The sequence below is a fragment of the Typopeltis vanoorti genome, chromosome 16 (assembly GCF_054136105.1).
Source record: "Typopeltis vanoorti isolate ZY-2024b chromosome 16, IOZ_Tvanoo_1.0, whole genome shotgun sequence".
Classification (NCBI taxonomy): domain Eukaryota; kingdom Metazoa; phylum Arthropoda; class Arachnida; order Uropygi; family Thelyphonidae; genus Typopeltis; species Typopeltis vanoorti.
This window is the reverse complement of record NC_143564.1, coordinates 72386212-72404863: the sequence shown is the minus strand read 5'-3', so window position 1 is coordinate 72404863 and position 18652 is coordinate 72386212. Positions and strand designations below refer to the sequence as shown.

Genomic DNA, 18652 nt, shown 5'->3' with positions numbered 1-18652 from the left:
ATATCTCTGTGAACAGAGATTAAATATTGAAACAATTAAGACTACTGTTTAAATTCTTTCTCTTTGTGCTGTAGTTATTCCATTAAATTGTATTATGAGTGTAAACCAGCACTAAGCCTAAATACTTATTTTAATAAATTCTGTTTATCTATACATGTGTCAACCATTATAAAAATATCACTTGAAGGGAATAAAGAATAGCGTGAAAGAAGTTTTAAGGATGAATGTCATTTTAGTAAGTCATTTTAATAAGAGTGTCATTTCAATGTCATTTTAATAAGAATGCTTTGAAGTCTTTATGTCAAACATCTAGTGAAGATGAAGAGTCAGTGAATGATGTCAGACACTGTTTCTATTTTATTTATTATTTTTGCTATTTCTTTCATCTATTAAATTTTCATGTCATATCATGATGAATTCTTACACTTTTTATTTCATTTATTTTTACATTCTTTATGAAACCAATTTTGTGTTTTTTCTGTTTTCATTAATCTCAGAAATCTCTCCAGTTATGCATGTTTTCAGTGAGTTGCATAACCTTATTGTGGAATGCATTACTCTCATAACTTGAGGTATTACTGTGTTTATGTGTAGTATATATCACTGATTTAATTATGTTATTCTTTAATATTATAGGCAAATAAATTACTTATAAACACACATCTCTAGTCATCGATCATCTAGTCAAAATGCCAAAGAGGAAGAGAACACAAGGTGGAATTGAAGATAATAAGGATGAGATTGACAACATGAAGAAACGAAGAAAAATTCATTTTGATCCTGTGAGTACATAGCTGATTAACAATCATCAGTCTCTTTTATCAACTAGTATAATTGGCATTTTTTATATATATTCTTATATAGTTATACAAAATATAACTAGTAGATTTTATAACTGGAAGGAAGAAAGTCAAGTAACCTTTGGCATTAGCCTCTACTCTAAGACTATGCGTTTCAATATATAGTCTTAGAGTAGAATATGCAATAAAAAGTGTGAAAAAATAGTTAGTTGTAGTATGCTTCTTTTAGATACATAATTTCCACACACACAGAAGTTAGTGGAAACTAGCAAATTGATATTGTGTGGACACTTTACTAGTTGTAAAGTTATTTTGGAACAGTCTAAAACTGTTTGAAAATTTCATGAATGAAACAGTACTTGTTTCTTTCTGGTGTCTTTTTTGGTGCTGAACAGACTTTTTTTTTTTTTGCTGTTATCATTAGTATAGATCAGGAGCCACCAAAGTCATTTGCCCATCGATCCCTTCAAGCGTTTCTTGACTTTTTATCGACCCCCTATATTTTACTATTACGTAATTATAATAGGACAAGCAAAAAAAGATGCTTATGCGAGTTTTAGATTGTTTATTTTATAGTTACAGTATTTATTGTATGTATAATATAGTATATGTTATTATATTACTATTACTACTACTATCACTAGTAATATCACTGGTATTACTAGTGATATTAATAAACTACCGGTATTAATATCACTGGTATTACTACCAGCGCTGCTCAACTCTTCAACATAGAGAAGTTTAGTTTGTGAATGAATAACGATTGAATTATAATATGTATGTTGATGAATTTTAGAACATTAACTCTCACTTGTATGTCGATGCGCAAAATTGAGACTGAGATCGAATACTTTTAAGTATCAGTAAATAAGAACCATGCACGTGTTGCAATCTTGCTCCCACTGCACCGGCCAGCAGGAACCACCAACATCCTTTTATTGGTAAATACGTCATTTTGGCCTACTTGATTGGCCTCAGTAACTATTTTCATGACCTTACTCCATCTTACAGGTCCTATTCATGGACCTGTAAGATGGAGGTACTGATCCCACGATTCACTCTTAATTGCGTTGTCATTACCTCCATGTCTTTTGTCATGGAGGTAATCCAAGTTAACCGAATTAAATATTACTCATACAATGATGTCTTATATTTTTCTGTCGACCCCCAATCGACCCCTAACAATGTCATATCAACCCCTTTGGTGCCCACTGGTATAGATTATTAGTGTGAATTATTGGTAAAAACAAACTAACATAAAAAAAAGGAGGGTCCATATTTTTTAGTCTGTAATAAGGTCTTTGCTTGAGGTCAGTTAAGAAAAAAAAAGTTGTTCCTAGATCTCCCAGTTTTTTTCCACAATACAAGTTGATGGTTGCAAGACACCATGTTCAAACCTGGAACAGAGAGAGAGGGGGGTGGTGGTGGTTGAGGGATGTGATCCTTAGGAAAGCAGATAATGATAGCCAGCTTCATATGAAGTTTATTTGTAGTGATTATATTTTTTTAAAGTTCTGGTTGTTTTTTCTGAGGTGCCTCACATATAGGAAATTGTAATAGCATTACTGTAATCTGTATGTTGAGAGTATGTGAGATAGTAGGAGTAACAATTACTTTGTTAATGTTTTTTGCATTATAGCTTGGATGGGATGATATATATCGAATAAAGAAGAATTTGGGTGTGAGGAAAGCCTGGTGAACAGAGCTGGAAGCTTTGTTAACAATGGTTTTTATGAGACCATATTGTTGGTAGGGAGAATGATGGAAAACTGTGTATATATATATCTACCCATCTGTGTGTGTGTGTGTGTGTGTGTGTGTGTGTGTGTGTGTGTGTGTGTGTGTGTGTGTGTGTGTGTGTGTGTGTGTGTAGGCTTTCTGTAAGCTGAGAAAGACAGAGTGCTTGAGAAGTCCTAAGGGACTCATTGTTTGTTAGTTTTAGATTTACAGCTAAAGCACCTAAGGCTATGAGGTCGGTATATTATGTAAGTCAATCCAAGGAAACATATCTGGTTGCTTGTACATGTGTAAGTTCATTTGTTCATCTGGCCTGTTTGTCTGTTTTGTAGGATGAAAAACCCAAGTTTTCAAGAGGGAAAACCTTGCCACTTTCATATAAGTCTATCTAACTCACCTTCAAATGAAAAGCCCTGATAAAGGTTCTTTGGTGTCCTTGGATTTGAATCCTGAGCTTTCCAGCTAAAGGGCATTATTGGTACCAACTGAGCTATGTGATCTCTTCCCTAAGGAACTGAAGAATTTCAGACAAATCTCTGAGTACTTTGAGTGCTTCAGAAAAAGTTTTCCTTATCTGTATATCAGCTGTGAGTAAGCCCACACACATACACAGATATCATATCACAATTTAACTATACCTACTGCATGAAGCAAAAAACAAAATTGTGACATACACAGATATCATATATACTTTGCAAAAATATATCATCCAGGTGGTGACATTGCAGAAATGAATGAACCAAGTGATTATATGGGAATTGTAGTGAATGAAGTGGAGGTGAGTAGTCTATTGCTTAACCTCAATGTCAATACATCTGTGGGATTGGATGGTATACCAGCTCGTGTCGTACGTGTAGCGGCTAAAGAATTGTCAGTACCCTTGACCATTTTGTTTAATTTGAGTCTTGGGTCTGGGTTAGTCCTGAAGGGGTGGAAAGAGGGGAAAATAGTTCCACTGCATAAAGGAAGTTCCAAGACTGCTTTTGTAAATTACCGACCAATTAGCATATCAGGAATCGTTGTCAAGGTCTTGGAGAAATTAGTCAAGAGAAGAATACAGGATTGGATAGATGAAAATGGGATACTGTATTGGGGACAACATGGTTTTGTGAAGGGTATATATCATGCCTCAGTAACTTGCTCACATTTTGTAACACAGTGATGGCTGAAATGGATAAAGGTAATGGATTTACAGTGATTCTGCTGGACCTTGCCAAGGCCTTTGACAGGATACCACATGTTACTCTAATCAGTAAACTTGAACAGATGGGGATGGATATAGGGTTGGTGAGATGGATAGGAGGGTGGTTGATGGAGAGATACCATAGAATGGTTTATTCATGAGTGAAGTCCAAAAGATGGCTTGTGACTAGTGGTGTGCCGCAGGGTTCTGTTCTTGGACTACTACTTTTCAATTTGTTCATTAACGATATAGGAAAGCATCTGAGAGGAAGTGTTCACTTGTTTGCTGATGATGCAAAGTTGGGTAGAACAATTTGAGTGCACAGGATGTCAAAATTTTGCAGGATGATTTGGATAGTTTGGAGGACTGGCTAGGGAAAATGGATGTTAATTTAATGTGGCAAAGTGTAAGGTTATGCATTTTGGAGTGAAAAGATTAGCAGCAGTATATCACATTGGTGGAACCGTACTCCAGGAGATTGATGAGGCCAGGGATTTGGGAGTGTTGGTGGATATGGAGTTGAAGTTTAGGGGGCACATTGCAAAAGTGGCTAAATCAGCTCATCAAATCACTTGGTTGCTGAAAAATACTTTAACAAGCAGAGACAAACAAGTTATTGTTCCTCTATATCGAGCTTTGATAAGACCCTATCTAGACTACTGTGCCCAGATATGGGAGCCAGGGTTTCTTCTTGATGGGGAGGAGGTGGAGAGGATCCAGAGACGAGTGACCAAGATGATACCAGGTCTATGGAATGAACCTTATGAGAACAGGTTGAAGATTTGTGGCTTGCCAAAATTGGTTGATAGGCAGAAAATGGGTGATATGATTGAGACATTCAAATTATTGAAGGGTTTCTATAAGATTAATCCAGAAGATATTTTTGAGAATAGGACTGGTGGTGGGAGGACTAGGGGCCATACATAGAAGCTGGCCAAGAATATGGTTAGCAGGGGGTGTCAGAGCTAGTTTTTTACTTGGAGAGTGGTGAATGAGTGGAATAAGCTGCCAGAGTCTGTTGTGGGTGCTATGACCATGAATGAGTTCAAGGCGAGGTATGATAGACACTGTGTGAATGTCGAATAGTTGTTCTTGACATGATGTTAGGGCCTCCCTCAATGAGTCTGTTGACTCCTTGGAGTTTCCCGAAATAATTATAATAATTATTATTCAAATTAAGGGGATATTAAATCCCACATTGTTTTAAAACCGAATAAGAAACTCAAAGATTGGAATCAGAGAGTTTCGTGCCGAATATAGTAAACTATAAAAGTATCGGCGGCCACTAGCGTGAGCTAATGCAAGTAGTCCTAGTACGTAGTACAATCTCAGGCAACTCGTTGCAAAGGTGGGGAAAGTTCTGATCGCTAATGAGATTAGCGATCAGAACTTTCCCCATTAGCTCACGCTAGTGGCCACCGATACTTTTATAGTTTACTATATTCGGCAAGAAACTCTCTGATTCCAATCTTTGAGTTTCTTATTCGGTTTTAAAACAATGTGGGATTTAATATCCCCTTAATTTGAATAATCTTTATATTGCCGAAATGAAGCCTATTGGCTCTTTATATTTAAATAATAAAATAATATCACATTCTAGCTATGCCTACTGCATGAAGCAAAAAACAAAATTGTGGTAACAAAGCTCAATGATGACATGGTGCTTCCGGTCTCACTAGTACTGACAAATATTTGAAGCTATAAGTCCATATTTTTTACTAAATAATTTAAGGAAATTACAACGTCAACTAGGATATACATTAAAATAAATTTTAATATACTTCAATATTTCGGCAACTTACTGTTGCCATTTTCAAGAAACTTAAGAACAAGACTCGTGCACACAGTAAGTGCACGAACAGTAAGCGCAGGAACAACAAACAGTAAGTGAGGAAGAAGCAGGAAGCTGTTATTTCTCCTAAAGTCCTGATGGTGCCTCCCCCCCCAGTGGGCAATTGTGCTGAAGGTCTTCTGATGTAGGTTCCCAAATTTGAGGCAGTTTCATGTAGCCAAATCAATCCCAACAACTCACAAATTAGAAAACTCCACAGGCTCCTTAAGAAGGTCACTTCTTGGCCTGTGGAAATCACTAACAAATTAAATTAAAACCATTTAACTCCATACCCCCCCCCCCCCCCGTATTTATGGACTCCCAAAAATACATAAGGAAAATGTGCCGTTACGTCCCATAGTGGATGGCATTGATTTCCCCACATACAAACTAGCTAAACATTTGGCCAAAGCTCTCTCACACTATACTAGCAACACACCTTCACACATAAAAAAACTCAGCCCACTTCAAAGCCAGCATAGAAAACCTTACACTCAAACACACTGACATAATGGTCAGTTTTGATGTCTCCTCCTTATTCACAAATGTCCCACTCAAAGAATCCTTAAAGCTAATCCAAGCTAAATTTCCTCCTGATATCACTGCCCCATTTCAGTTCACAATGAACTCAGGCTATTTTGTTTGGCAAGGAAAATTCTACAAACATAGAGGGGACAGCCATGGGTTCTCCACTCTCCCAACCCTTGGCCAACTTTTGAATAGAAAGCCTTAAATTCTGTCGCACAAAAACCAACCATTCGGCTTCGCTATGTTGATGATGTGTTCGCTATTTGGCCACATGGCTCCGATGCACTCCTCTCCTTCCTAACACTTAAACAACCAACACCCCAGAATCAAATTCACCCTGGAAGAAGAAAAAAACAACTGCCTTCCTTTCTTAGACACACTAGTCACCCACCAGCCTGATAGAACCTTGGTTTTCTCAGTCTATAGAAAACTCACCCACACAGGCAGATACATTCACCAACAAGATACATTCACCACCACCCCTCCTCGCAACAATATGGAATCATTAAGACACTACACAACAGGGCTAAACTTATCTGTTCAAATGACAATGCCCTGACCACAGAACTAAACCACATTCTCAACACTTTCTCAGCCAATGGCTACCCCCCCCCAAAAAAAAAAAATCCAAAAAATATTGAAACCAGTAAACCACAACCCCCCTCTCCCCCTCAGAACAAGGATTACTCTAAATCCATCACCATACTCTATATCCGAAGGACCTCAGAAAAAATTACAAAAATCTTAAAAAAACATGACTTCTTGTTTCAGACCATATAAAAAATTGGCATCCCTTATCCACTCTACTAAAGACCAACTTCCCCCCCCTCCCCCCACACCTACCTGGTGTATACCAGGTCCCTTGCAGCTGTAAGCTGTCCTACTTTGGCCAAACAGGCAGGACAGCAAATATCAGAATTTCAGAACACAAGGACTACATCTGGTTTCACCAATACAGCTACTCTGGTCTTACTGACCATGTGCTGGATACCTGCGATAGAATATGGTGGAAGAAAGCCATGATAATACACCATAGTAAATACAAATATGAAAGGCTTTTCATGGAATCAGCTTCAGCCCTAAGAAACAATCCAAACCTCAACAAATTTGGCTGCATGAGACTGCCTCACATTTGGGAAACTTACATCAGAAGACCTTCAGCCCAATCACCCAAGAATATCAACATTGCTCACTAGGGAGCACCATCAGGACTTTAGGAGAAATAATAGCTTCCTGCTTCTTCCTCACTTACTGTTTGTTGTTCCTGCGCTTACTGTTCGTGCACTTACTGCGTGCACTTGTCTTGTTCTTAAGTTTCTTGAAAATGGCAACGTGACGTTGCCGAAATATTGAACTATATTGAAATTTATTTTAATGTATATAATGTATTTTAATGTCAACTAGGATTAGTTGACATAATTTCCTTAAATTATTTAGTGAAAAATGCATAACTAACGTCTAAGCCTCTCCACGAGAACTATAAGTCCATAGTTGCACGTTTGCAATCTTGTTGACCTGGTCATTATTTGATTTCCTTTCTTTAACTGTTCATTTTCTTCACTTCTACTTTTCTAACAGTGAACCTCACTTTATATCACATCTCCTTGGAGATTATGTTCACAAAATATTCTTCAATTGTGCACAAATTGTTCATATGCCTACCAATGAATACTAGATAACTCTAACCAGTTACCAAATACTCCAGATCTCTCCTTACTTGCCTTCTAATTATACTGTAAATGTTACTTTTCCTTCAGGGTATTCATAACATCCAGGTTATTTTGCAACTTCTATGCCTTGGTTGGATTATTGTTCAGAAAGAAGAGTTGCTTAACCAAATCACCTTCTGCTGGGTAACATAAAGCATATTTAGAGGTATTTTTGTTTAATTATGCCATATCTAAGAAAATTATTCTAAAGGTAGATTTGGGATCTATATGATGCTAGGAATTGTATTGGTGAGAAGTAATGTCTTGAGAGGAAAAGGACACCTAGTTTTTTGGATGCAAAGGAAGCTAGATGTGATGAACTTAGCTAGGAGAGGAGGCTAGAGGTGTAAGTCAGTCCAAGGAAACATATCTGGTTGCTTGTACAGCTGGTATTATTAAAATCTCTACCGTCCGAGGTGGATGAAATAGTGAGACCAACTTGCACTTCTTATCCATGTTATTCAATAGGTGTTACAGAATCGTATCCAGATTTATCTGGATGTGTATATAAGTTCTCGCCGGTTGGGGGATTAAAGGTGAGGGGAGACGAAGTGTGGTCTTTCTTTGATGAAAATGAGGAATTCAGGTCCTTACCCCACTAAATATATCATGGAAATCAGTATTTAAGGCACTGATTATGGAAGATTTGATAACTTGGGATGTAGAAGTACAGTGGTATCTCGCTAATCCGAACCTCTTTAGTACGAACCCTCCAGTAATCCGAACTGCAGTTTGAAAGAAAAAAATGACAGCCAGTTTCATTTTTTTCTTTCAAAAATTTGTGTACTATTATTTTAATTTAATAATTATTATTTTAACTATTATTATTTATTTTATTATTATAAAATAAATAATACACAGAAAGAGGAAATTCAAAACATGCATAATTTGGTCATCAACATCATCATCATCAAATTCCTGCCATGTACCCTAAAGGGGTGTACAGGTTATGATAGTACTACATGAAAAAAAATTACATCATTACTAACTTCCTATCTACAATTTTCCTCCAAATCAGTCTATTACTTATCAAGACTCCAACATTATCAGATCTTATATTTCTATCGTGTAAGGCACTTTGTACTGTATCAATCCACCTATATCTTGGTCTTTCTCTGGGTCGTTTTGCTGCCAACCTGGCAGAGAACACTTGTTTTGCTAATCTTTCTTCACCTATTTTGTTTAAGTGACCATACCAGCTGAGATTAGCTCTGCTAATGCATTCCTGGATGCTGACAATGTCAAGTTCTTTCCTAATATCCTCGTTTTTAATATGATATTGCCATTGATGCCATCTGTTCACGCCTCTAATCTTTCACAGGACTCTCATATCTGCACTCTCTAGTCTTTGGTCAAGTGTTTTACTTCTGAACCAGCTCTCAGATCCATAAGTTAAAGCTGGTTTGAACATAGTCTTGTATACAGCTAATTTAGTGTTCCGACTAATTTCTCTCTTATTCCATATGAATTTATTCAATTGACTTCCCACCATACCAGCTTTGCTGACTCTGTTGTATATTTCTATATTTAATTTACCATCTTCAGTAAAAATCGTGCCTAAGTAGCTGAAATGTTTTACTTGTTTCACTGGTTCTCCACTCACAACTGCCTATTTTCATTGTCTTTGTCTTTTTATTGCTGACCTTCATACCATATCTATTACAACAATTATTCAGTTTAGTCAGAGAATCTTGCAGACTTGTAGCAGATTTATTTAGAAGTATAACATCATCCGCATTAAAGCAAAGAGCTGACGTTAACATCTTCAATTCTGATATCATGTTTAATACCACTTTCCTTCATAAAGTGATCCATATAGATAATGAATAACAGAGGGGATAATGTACATCCTTGTCTCACACCAGATTTGATATTAAACCATCTTCCTGTACTTCCTTCAATTCTAACTGCTGACTTACAACTCAAATAAAGACTATGTATTGCTTGATATAATGATCCATTGACACCATATAACTGTAGCGTATTGAATAGCTTTTCTCTTGGCAACTTTTCATATGCCTTTTCCAAATCGACAAAACTTAAATACAGATCTTTGTTATGTTCCCATGCTTTCTCGACTATTTGTCGTAAAGTGAAGATCTGATCCTGACAGCCTCTGTTTGACCTGAATCCAACTTGTTCTTCACCAAGCTTTTCTTCCACAGTTCTTCTCAACCGTTTCTCAAGTATACTTGCATAGGTCTTGCCAGGAACACCCAGTAGGGAAATACCACTATAATTCTCACATTCAGTTTTATTTCCCTTTTTATATATGGGTACTATTTGAGTTCTACTCCAATCATCGGCAATTCGTTCTTCCAGGCTTTCTGAACTATGCAGTGCAGTCACTGTAAGACTTTTATACCACCATACTTCAGCATTTCTGGTCGAATATCATCTACTCCTGCTTTTCCACATTTTAAGCCTTTGATGGCTTTTTCTACTTCAAGTATGGATATATATGCCTGACTGCATGCCTAATCAGTATTTTTTACCACTGTGCTGTCATCACTGCTTGTTTCATTTAGCAGTTTTTCAAAGTAATTACTCCATACTTCAAGGATATCTTTTTCTCCTGTTTTCATGTCACCTTTATCATCTCTAACTCCTTTTACAGCACTCTTTCCTCCATTCCTAAGTTTCTTCAACAACACCCAGAATATTTTGCCACCTTCTTGATATTTATTTTCTATATTCTTTCCAAAGTCCTCCCATGACTTTTGTTTAGCTAGTTTTACACACTGTTTAGCATTCTTGCATTTGTCTCTGTATTCTCTAAGAGCACGAGCTAACTTATTTACCAGGAACTTTTGATATGCTTTCTTCTTTTCCTTCACATTTATTTAACTCTTTAACTTCCTGTGTCCACCATGTAGTTCTGATATTTCTATCCTTGCAGAGCACCTCACACATGCCTCTCTGGCTGAATCAGTCAGGGTTTTCTTCAAGGCTTGCCACTGAATCTCCAAGGTTTGGTTCCTGTTCTCAAACTCTTTCATTTTTTTTTTTAATAATCTGTGTATTTTAGCCTACAGTTTACATCTGAGAGCTGCTCAACTTTTATTCGCTTTAAAACTTTCTTACATGTTATTCTTTTCAATATGAAATTCAATTTTATCTCGCTCAAGACTAAATAGTGATCACTTCCAATTTCAAATCCTCTGGATTTGAAATTGGAAGTGATCACTATTTATTGGAAGGGAGAAAACATCACTATCTACAATAACATAGTCAATGAGACTTTTCTTATTTCTTGTCTCTTCTCTCCATGTGAATTTGTGCACATGTTTATGTTGGAACATGGTATTAGTAATAACTAGTCCATGTCTTGAGCAGAAATCCAACAGATATTTGCCATTATTATTAGCTTTGCTCTTTTCTCCAAATTTTCCCAAAATATTTTTTGTATGTCTCACTTTCATTTTGCACTCTTAGATCCAGAACAAGGACTAACTTTTCCTTTTTCATTCTGTCAGTTGCTTTTTCTAAAGCCTCAAAAAATTCCTCCACTTCTACCTTAGTAGAACCTTCTGTGGGACCATAGCCACAAATAAGTCTCATTGTCCAGTTTCTCATTCTTATATTTGCCCACATTACTCTACTTGAGACTGACTGCCATTCAAGAAGATTAGCTCGTATTTTGTGTTGAATACTATGGCTACTCCTTCTTTTCCTTGATTGTCATTGCCTGAATATAAAATTTTGTATTTATTGCTCAGAAAGATCTCACCAGTTTTTGTCTTTTTTGTTTCAGTCACCCCTATAATGTCGATCTGGTACTTATCTAATTCCTCAGCTAGCTCCATTTCTTTGCCATTCACGCTTCTTATGTTGATAGTACCAATCTTTAACTCTGGTGATGTAGAGTTGGGGTGTGTTTTCAGATTTGCATAATTTGGTTTAAAATATAAATCCAAATGTTAAAATTTCACAAACAGATGTTATGGAATGGATTACAGGTAGAACTGAAAGTGAATTCGAAATCAAATCAGATGCTGAAATTATAAATATGACGCTGCAGAATGAATTAGAAGATGATGATGATGATAAAGAACTTGGAAAAAAAAAAGTAAAACATGAAGGGCAGTTCACAGTTTTAATGTGTGTATAGATGGCTAAGCAGAATGATACGCATTCCACAAGATTTTGTTGCTAATGCAGCTCGAAGAAGAAACATTCGAAAAAAGTTTAGCTTCCAAGAAGAAAAAGAAAATCAGTGACTTTTTTACAAAGAAATAAAAAAACTTTTTTTTTTCATATTATTTTGTGAAACTTTTTTTATGTTATGTACAAAAATGTGATATTTTTACTCACATTATACTCAAATAATAAAATTATTATTATTTTATTATTTTACACAAATGATAAAATTGCATACTGAACTATGCAATTTTATTAAATCAGAATCCTCAACAATACATACAAACTAAATTTTTACTAAAATAAACTTGTGTACTGTATTATTTTTTAATTTTTATATTACAGTACAGTAGCATTTTTTCTATCAGTTACTTCATTTATTTACAGAATTAAATTGATGTACCATTAGAATCTGATTATTTTTGTCTTAAACGCTAGTTATTGTCATCTCTTGGGGGAAAATTCACTAATCCGAATGAGCACGGTTTTTATTAGTTCGGATTAGCGAGATACTATTGTTCTACAAAGTTTGTCAAATGAAAAGGATGGAGTGTACTTTCATCAGCAAAACTCTGGATAAGATTTGAGATTAGTAATGGAAGATCATTATGAACAGGAGAAAGAGCATGGGCATAAATACAGAGCCCTGGAGTACCCTTTCTTTTATAATGAGACTTGTGGAGCTTCCATAATTATATAAACACACATGGCATATGTGTGTGTATATATAATTCTGGAGTACTTCAGCATTGGTGGGGAAATCTGAAGAAAGTCAGCCATTCACCATGACTCACATTGAACAAACAGAGAGGGTGTCGATAGACCATACAGCCAAATGTGGACAAATTTATTAACAGCATACTAATAAAGTATATTACACACATAAAAAAAAAAAATGTTATAAATTTCTTACAAATTAAATTGCAATATATTTTTGGCAACAGTTAGAAATTTCCTAAGGACATAGTTAAGGAATTAATTTACAGTGCTTACAGAAAACTATGTAAAGAGACATTTCAGTATGGAATATATCCAACCTGAATTGCAATGCAGCTCTCACAACGTCCTACTATATTTTGCATCAAGTGATTCAGTTCTTGATGCAAACTGGCTCCATTCATCCTTCAGAGCAAAGATAAAGCTTTTTGTTGTCTGAAGGGGAATTTTGAGCAGCAATGCATCTCCCTATTACATCTGAAATGTGTTCTATGGGGGTTGAGGTCTGGAGAGCCTACTAGGTACTCAGTTTAATTAATATTCTCCTCTCACCATGACTCCCAGCACCGTCGTATCTATCCCTTTCAAGAACATTCTCATGATGGTAAGCGGTACCATTTTCATGCCAGATCAAGTGTCATTTAGAATCAGAGGAAAAACTTAAACGACTGTAAATAATTTAAGATCTTAACTCTAATATAACAACATGCATGTAAAATTATGGATTAGGCTACCACTTTTGATGCATTAAAGCTATCTATATGAATTTGTTCTCTTATGGCATTCTAAATAGAATATAGTTTTGATGTCTTTTTTTTTTTTTTTTTTTTTTCACTAGCAGTCATGCCAGTAGAATAACGGTTGATCAAATCATTATCACTTTGGCATACTATTTAAAGTGTAATATAGCTTGTCCTTGTGTGCGTGATGACCATAATATGAAGGTCAAAACATTGGGAAATTAAAGTAATTATTCCTAAATAGTTGTAGTTCTCAATAATTTTACTGAAATGGATAACCAAAAATCTGTCTTCATGCTCTGTGGTAGAGCAAGGGTGACCTCTTAGCAAATGTCTGGAACACATTCCATTGGTTTGAAACACCTCAGAGCCTGGATAGAATGCTATGTGAGATTCCAAACTCTCTGGCAATATCAGTAATTCTGTGGCCTTCTTCAAGCTTTCCAATAATTCTTTCCTGCATAAAATTATCTCGTCGATGTCTTTGAGATGTTACAAGACATCTAAGTTTGCAAGTTTATTCTTTCACGAAAAGAGCTTCCTTCAAACACTTGGTGCAGCCTTTTGCCTTTTATCCTGTTGAATGCTGCCATGTACCCCTTTGCAAGTGATTTGAAAACTTGAATGTGTAGCCGCTTTCTACTCGCAATCATCAGTCATACAAATAGCCACAAGCTGATTCACCCGAATTTGTAGTTGTAATCTTCAGAAATAGTGTTCATCCTTAGGTTTTGGACACTAATGTATATCCAGAGGAACCATATGAGTTTCACTAAACTTTCCACTTGGGTCCATAGATGAGTGGTATTGGCAAGGGGATCTTCCATGGAAGGAGGATTCCATAGTAGTCACTGATTAACTTGCAGGTTTCTAAGTGATGAAGGAGTTGATTATTGATGATGATCTCCGTAATTTTTCACAAAATTAAGGTGAGTGCAATGGGACAGTGGCTGGATGGAGATTTTATCTTGTTTTTTTAGAGAAAAAAAATTGTAAAAAGCATACAGGATGGATTATACCCATTCTGTATGGTTTTTACATATGATTTTTTTCACATAAAATTTTTACATAAAAGTTTATGTGCTCTGAACTTACAAAAATTGTAAGTTCAGGAGCACAGTTGGGGAATACCACCATCTGCACCAGAAGACTTGTTATTCGAGCTACTAAGGATTCTTCTCACAGCATGTCTCCTCTTCGGATGAAAGACAAACATGCATTGAGCAGTTTGTGGTAATATAAGAAGTGCTTTGTCTTGAGCATCAGTACAGAAGTTGGAAGCGTAGAATGATTTTATGAGGTCAGCCTTATCTTTGGATTGTTAAAGTGGTTCTATCTGGATGTGAGAAGAAGTGGAATCATGAATCAGCAGCAGTTGCACCTAATGGCCTTGAGACACCAGAAAACTATACTACTATTTGTTCAGAGGCATGGGGGAGAGATTCATTCCAGTAAGAAGATTTATTTCACTTGTTACAGATATCTGGATATGAAGCAAAAACATTAGTCCATTTGTTTTGAATTTAACTATTATTATTTAGTCTCTTACCAAAGTTCATTTTTATATTTATATTCTATTCACTATCAATTATATGGCAATTCCTGCTCAAAGCTAATATAATAATCATCTATATCTTTTGTTCCTTTTAGCTTTTTTTTTTTTTGTTTCTGTTATCACTGTGTTTTGTTTACTTAGTTGTTTTACTAGTTCTAATTCCTTTGTTATAATGTCCTAGATTCCTAATCTTTTACCTTCATTCTTTCCAGGTTGTTATTCTTTATTTGAAGTTTGGTTGTTTAATGGTTGGATAGTTAAGAAATCGCTATATTTGTGCACATATTAATTGCAATAAAAAAGTAATGTGAATGTGACACTGAATTTACAAAATAAAAAAAAAAAGATTGCTAATTCAGATGCCACTCCAAGAAAGAGTGGCAGAGAAGTATACCAATGACCTAACAGGAATAGAGTCCTATATACTTCTGAAGGGTATCATTTGATACCCTTCAGAAGTGCTACAGGATATCATTTGATGAAGTTTTCATTTATTTATGTTTTTTTTTTTTTTTTTTTGTTTATGTGACTCCCACCCACATAAAGTTGTAAACCTATAGCAGTGCTATGGGTTAGCTAAGGATTTTGTTTGTCTGTTTTTATGAAGTTTATATATTTTTTACATAATCTGAAAAACCTGATAGATATGAGACCAAACATGGAACTTTTTGAAACCAGTAAGAAGGGTGATATCTCACACCATGCAATGAGAAACATCTTCGACCCCCAGACAATCACAAATATCCATACCCATGGCAGGATTTGAACCTGCAGCCTGTTGGTTGGAGAGAGAGAGAGAGAGAGTATATAATTATAACCACTTGACCAACCAGGCTGACATATGAAAGTTAACTTTATGAGCAGTTAAGATAGTAGTGAGAACTAGATTTTCTCTCACAGAGCAGTGAAGTACAGAACAGTTTTCTGTTGAATTGGTGGATTGCATTTAGTGTAAATGAGTTAAAGAGAATTCATGACAACTTGTGTGTGATGTTTGGCCTCCCTTGATGAATCCTTGACTCCTATAGAGGTCTCATAATAATATCATCATCACTTTCTTGATATGTATCCTCAAGGGTGTTCAGGTTACTATGACAGAAGTATATGGTGAAGTGTACATTATTATTATTAATCTCCTATCAACAATTTTCCTCCAAATCAATCTTTTACTTGTGAGCACTCCAATATTGTCATATCTAACATTTCGTGCTTCTGGCACTTCTGACTGAATCATCCCACCAAGACCTTGGTCTTCCTCTGGATCTCTTTCCTACCATCTTTGCATCAAACACCTGTTTTGCTAACCTTTCCTCACCAATTCTATTTAAGTGGCCATATCACTTTGTTGGATCGTCCTTCCTGTCCTTTGATCTGCCATCTTGCTTTAACGTGTTGTTCTTATTAAGGTTAATTAATTTTATGTTGATTACTAATCTAAATATAGGGAAATTTCTATTATACTGCGCCACCCTATATTCAGATTAGTCTATACAAAATAGTGTAATCAAACATTAATTAACTTTAGCAGTCTAATGTTTATATATAGGCCGAATTTTACATTAACATTTGAGGTTTCCGCTAGGTCGATAATTTTATGAACGGTGCAGTGGAAAAGAATCAGGCTAACAACAAATTGAAATCAATAAAACAAAACATTTAATGCAAGGTTATATAATATATACATAAGCATACTTCGGATACAAGATAATGCAAAATTAACTCAGTTCAACTACACATAACATTCACTTAACTTTTGGTATTAAACACTGAACTTCAAAATCTAATTTCTCCGTAATGAGCAAAGATAGTTCTAAAGTTCATTACCACTGAAATTCACAGCAAATATTTTAACAATTGTATTCTTTATCTATCCCTTAGTCAGAAATCACATAGCTCTGTCAAGAGATAGCTATCACTTTAAGGGGGAAGACTGTTAATCTTCTAGCTTCGGCTAATTTTAGCATAAACACCACAGTTAATGTTAGGATTTAACAGAAGGAGACAACTCTTATAACTTCACTCTAAAATGCTATAAAGTACAACTGTTCTTACCGGAATAAATCTTTGCACAAATTATTCACTGAGGCACACTTAAAACTTTAGTTAATTATCACACTGGAGCTACACATTTCAAAAGTAATCTTCTTTAAATTAATCTTTAATTTCAGCACATCACATAGGCAGACACACTTGCACTAGAAAATTCACTTATTCCTCATATACTACTTTACAATAGAATCAGCTTTCATTTGTCTTCCTTGAAAGCTCTGGAATACAACATTAACTTCAGAATTCCATATCAATATTCTGAGTTGTCAATTTACATTTCGATCCTTTGTAATCTGATCACAGCACTTAATTCTTTGTACTACAGCCTCTTATTTAACTCCGTGCTGCCAATAAAATTTCCTCATCTCTATTGTACTGTTCTCAGTGCCATTACTGTGCTGAGTGCTCTAATTGTACTCAGTCCCTGGTTCCCTAGTTCTAGTGCTATGACTGACGACCAACTGCTGTTGTTTACTCTCGCTTTACGTTTTTATATTTTCACTCCTTTTCCCCACCAAACTTGTTTTCACCGTCCAGCTCATATCAATTCCATCTCACGTCCATAACTCACGCGCTACACGCTCGCACCTTCTATTTTTAACTCCGTCTCCATGACAACAATTAGAGCAGTGGATAAGCATTACATAACATTATACCTTTATATACAGAAACTAAATAAAAGGATATTTTTCAACTCAATTAATATATAATTAATTATGATGAACACAAATTCTTCTACTATCAATATAGGAATAATTAAAACAATCTGAATGTTATTTTTATACAGTCCTTTCTATTATTAATACATATCCTAGATTAAATAATAAAAATAAAAACTCAAAGATAATTATATGAATAATAGTTTATAATAAGAGATTTACATTAAATAATATCTACAAATGTAGCCTTTGATATGGTGGATTATGTTGGATTCTGAAGGGAGTATTAATAATTTTAATTTCTTTTCATTCAGAATCCAACAACCTTAAGTTATCTCTGCTGACATATTCTTGAATGCTAATAATGTCAGGTCCCTTTCTGTATCTTAATTTTTAATTTGATTGTGCCATTGATGCCATCGGTTCACTCTCCTAATTTTTCTCAGAACTCTCATATCAGTGATCTCTAGTCTTTGATCAAGTGCTTTATTTCTAACCCGGTTCTCAGATCCATAACTTAAAACTGGTTTGAACACTATCTTGTATACTGCTAGTTTGGTGTTTTGGCTAATTCCTCTCTTATCCCATATAAATTTATTCAGCTGGCTACCCACCATACTAGCTTTGCTTATTATGTTGTCTATTTCCAGATTTAACCTATCATCTTTGCAAAAAAAAGTGTATCTAAATAGCTTTAAATATTTTACTTGTTCTCTATATAGGATCTCCATTCAGAAAGCAGCTGAAATTTTCTATGTTCCTGCCTATTTTCATAGTTTTGGTCTTTTTATTGCTGATTTTCATGTCTAATTTTTTTATGACTGTTATTCAATTTAGTTAGTGAATCCTGGAGACAGAGACTTGCATTAGATGTGATTAGGAGTGCAACATTACCTGCATAAAGAAAAGAGCCAAGTTTAATATCTCCAATTCTAATATCAGGCCTAATGCCACTTTATTTCATAATGTGATTCATATAGATGGTGAATAAGAGTGGAGATAAT

The 18652-nt window shown here is 35.3% G+C and overlaps 1 protein-coding gene across 6 annotated transcripts in view; it reads left to right on the top strand.

Annotated features, from left to right (window-relative positions):
* Positions 1–18652, top strand: part of polybromo (protein) — a 686480-nt gene that overhangs the window by 16759 nt on the left and 651069 nt on the right. For all 6 annotated transcript variants that reach the window (XM_090406695.1, XM_090406694.1, XM_090406697.1 and 3 more), the window contains exon 2: positions 637–782. In XM_090406695.1, coding sequence (XP_090262821.1) covers positions 690–782 — 93 coding nt within the window. In that variant the 5' untranslated portion in view covers positions 637–689. The remainder of the gene's footprint in view (positions 1–636; positions 783–18652) is intronic.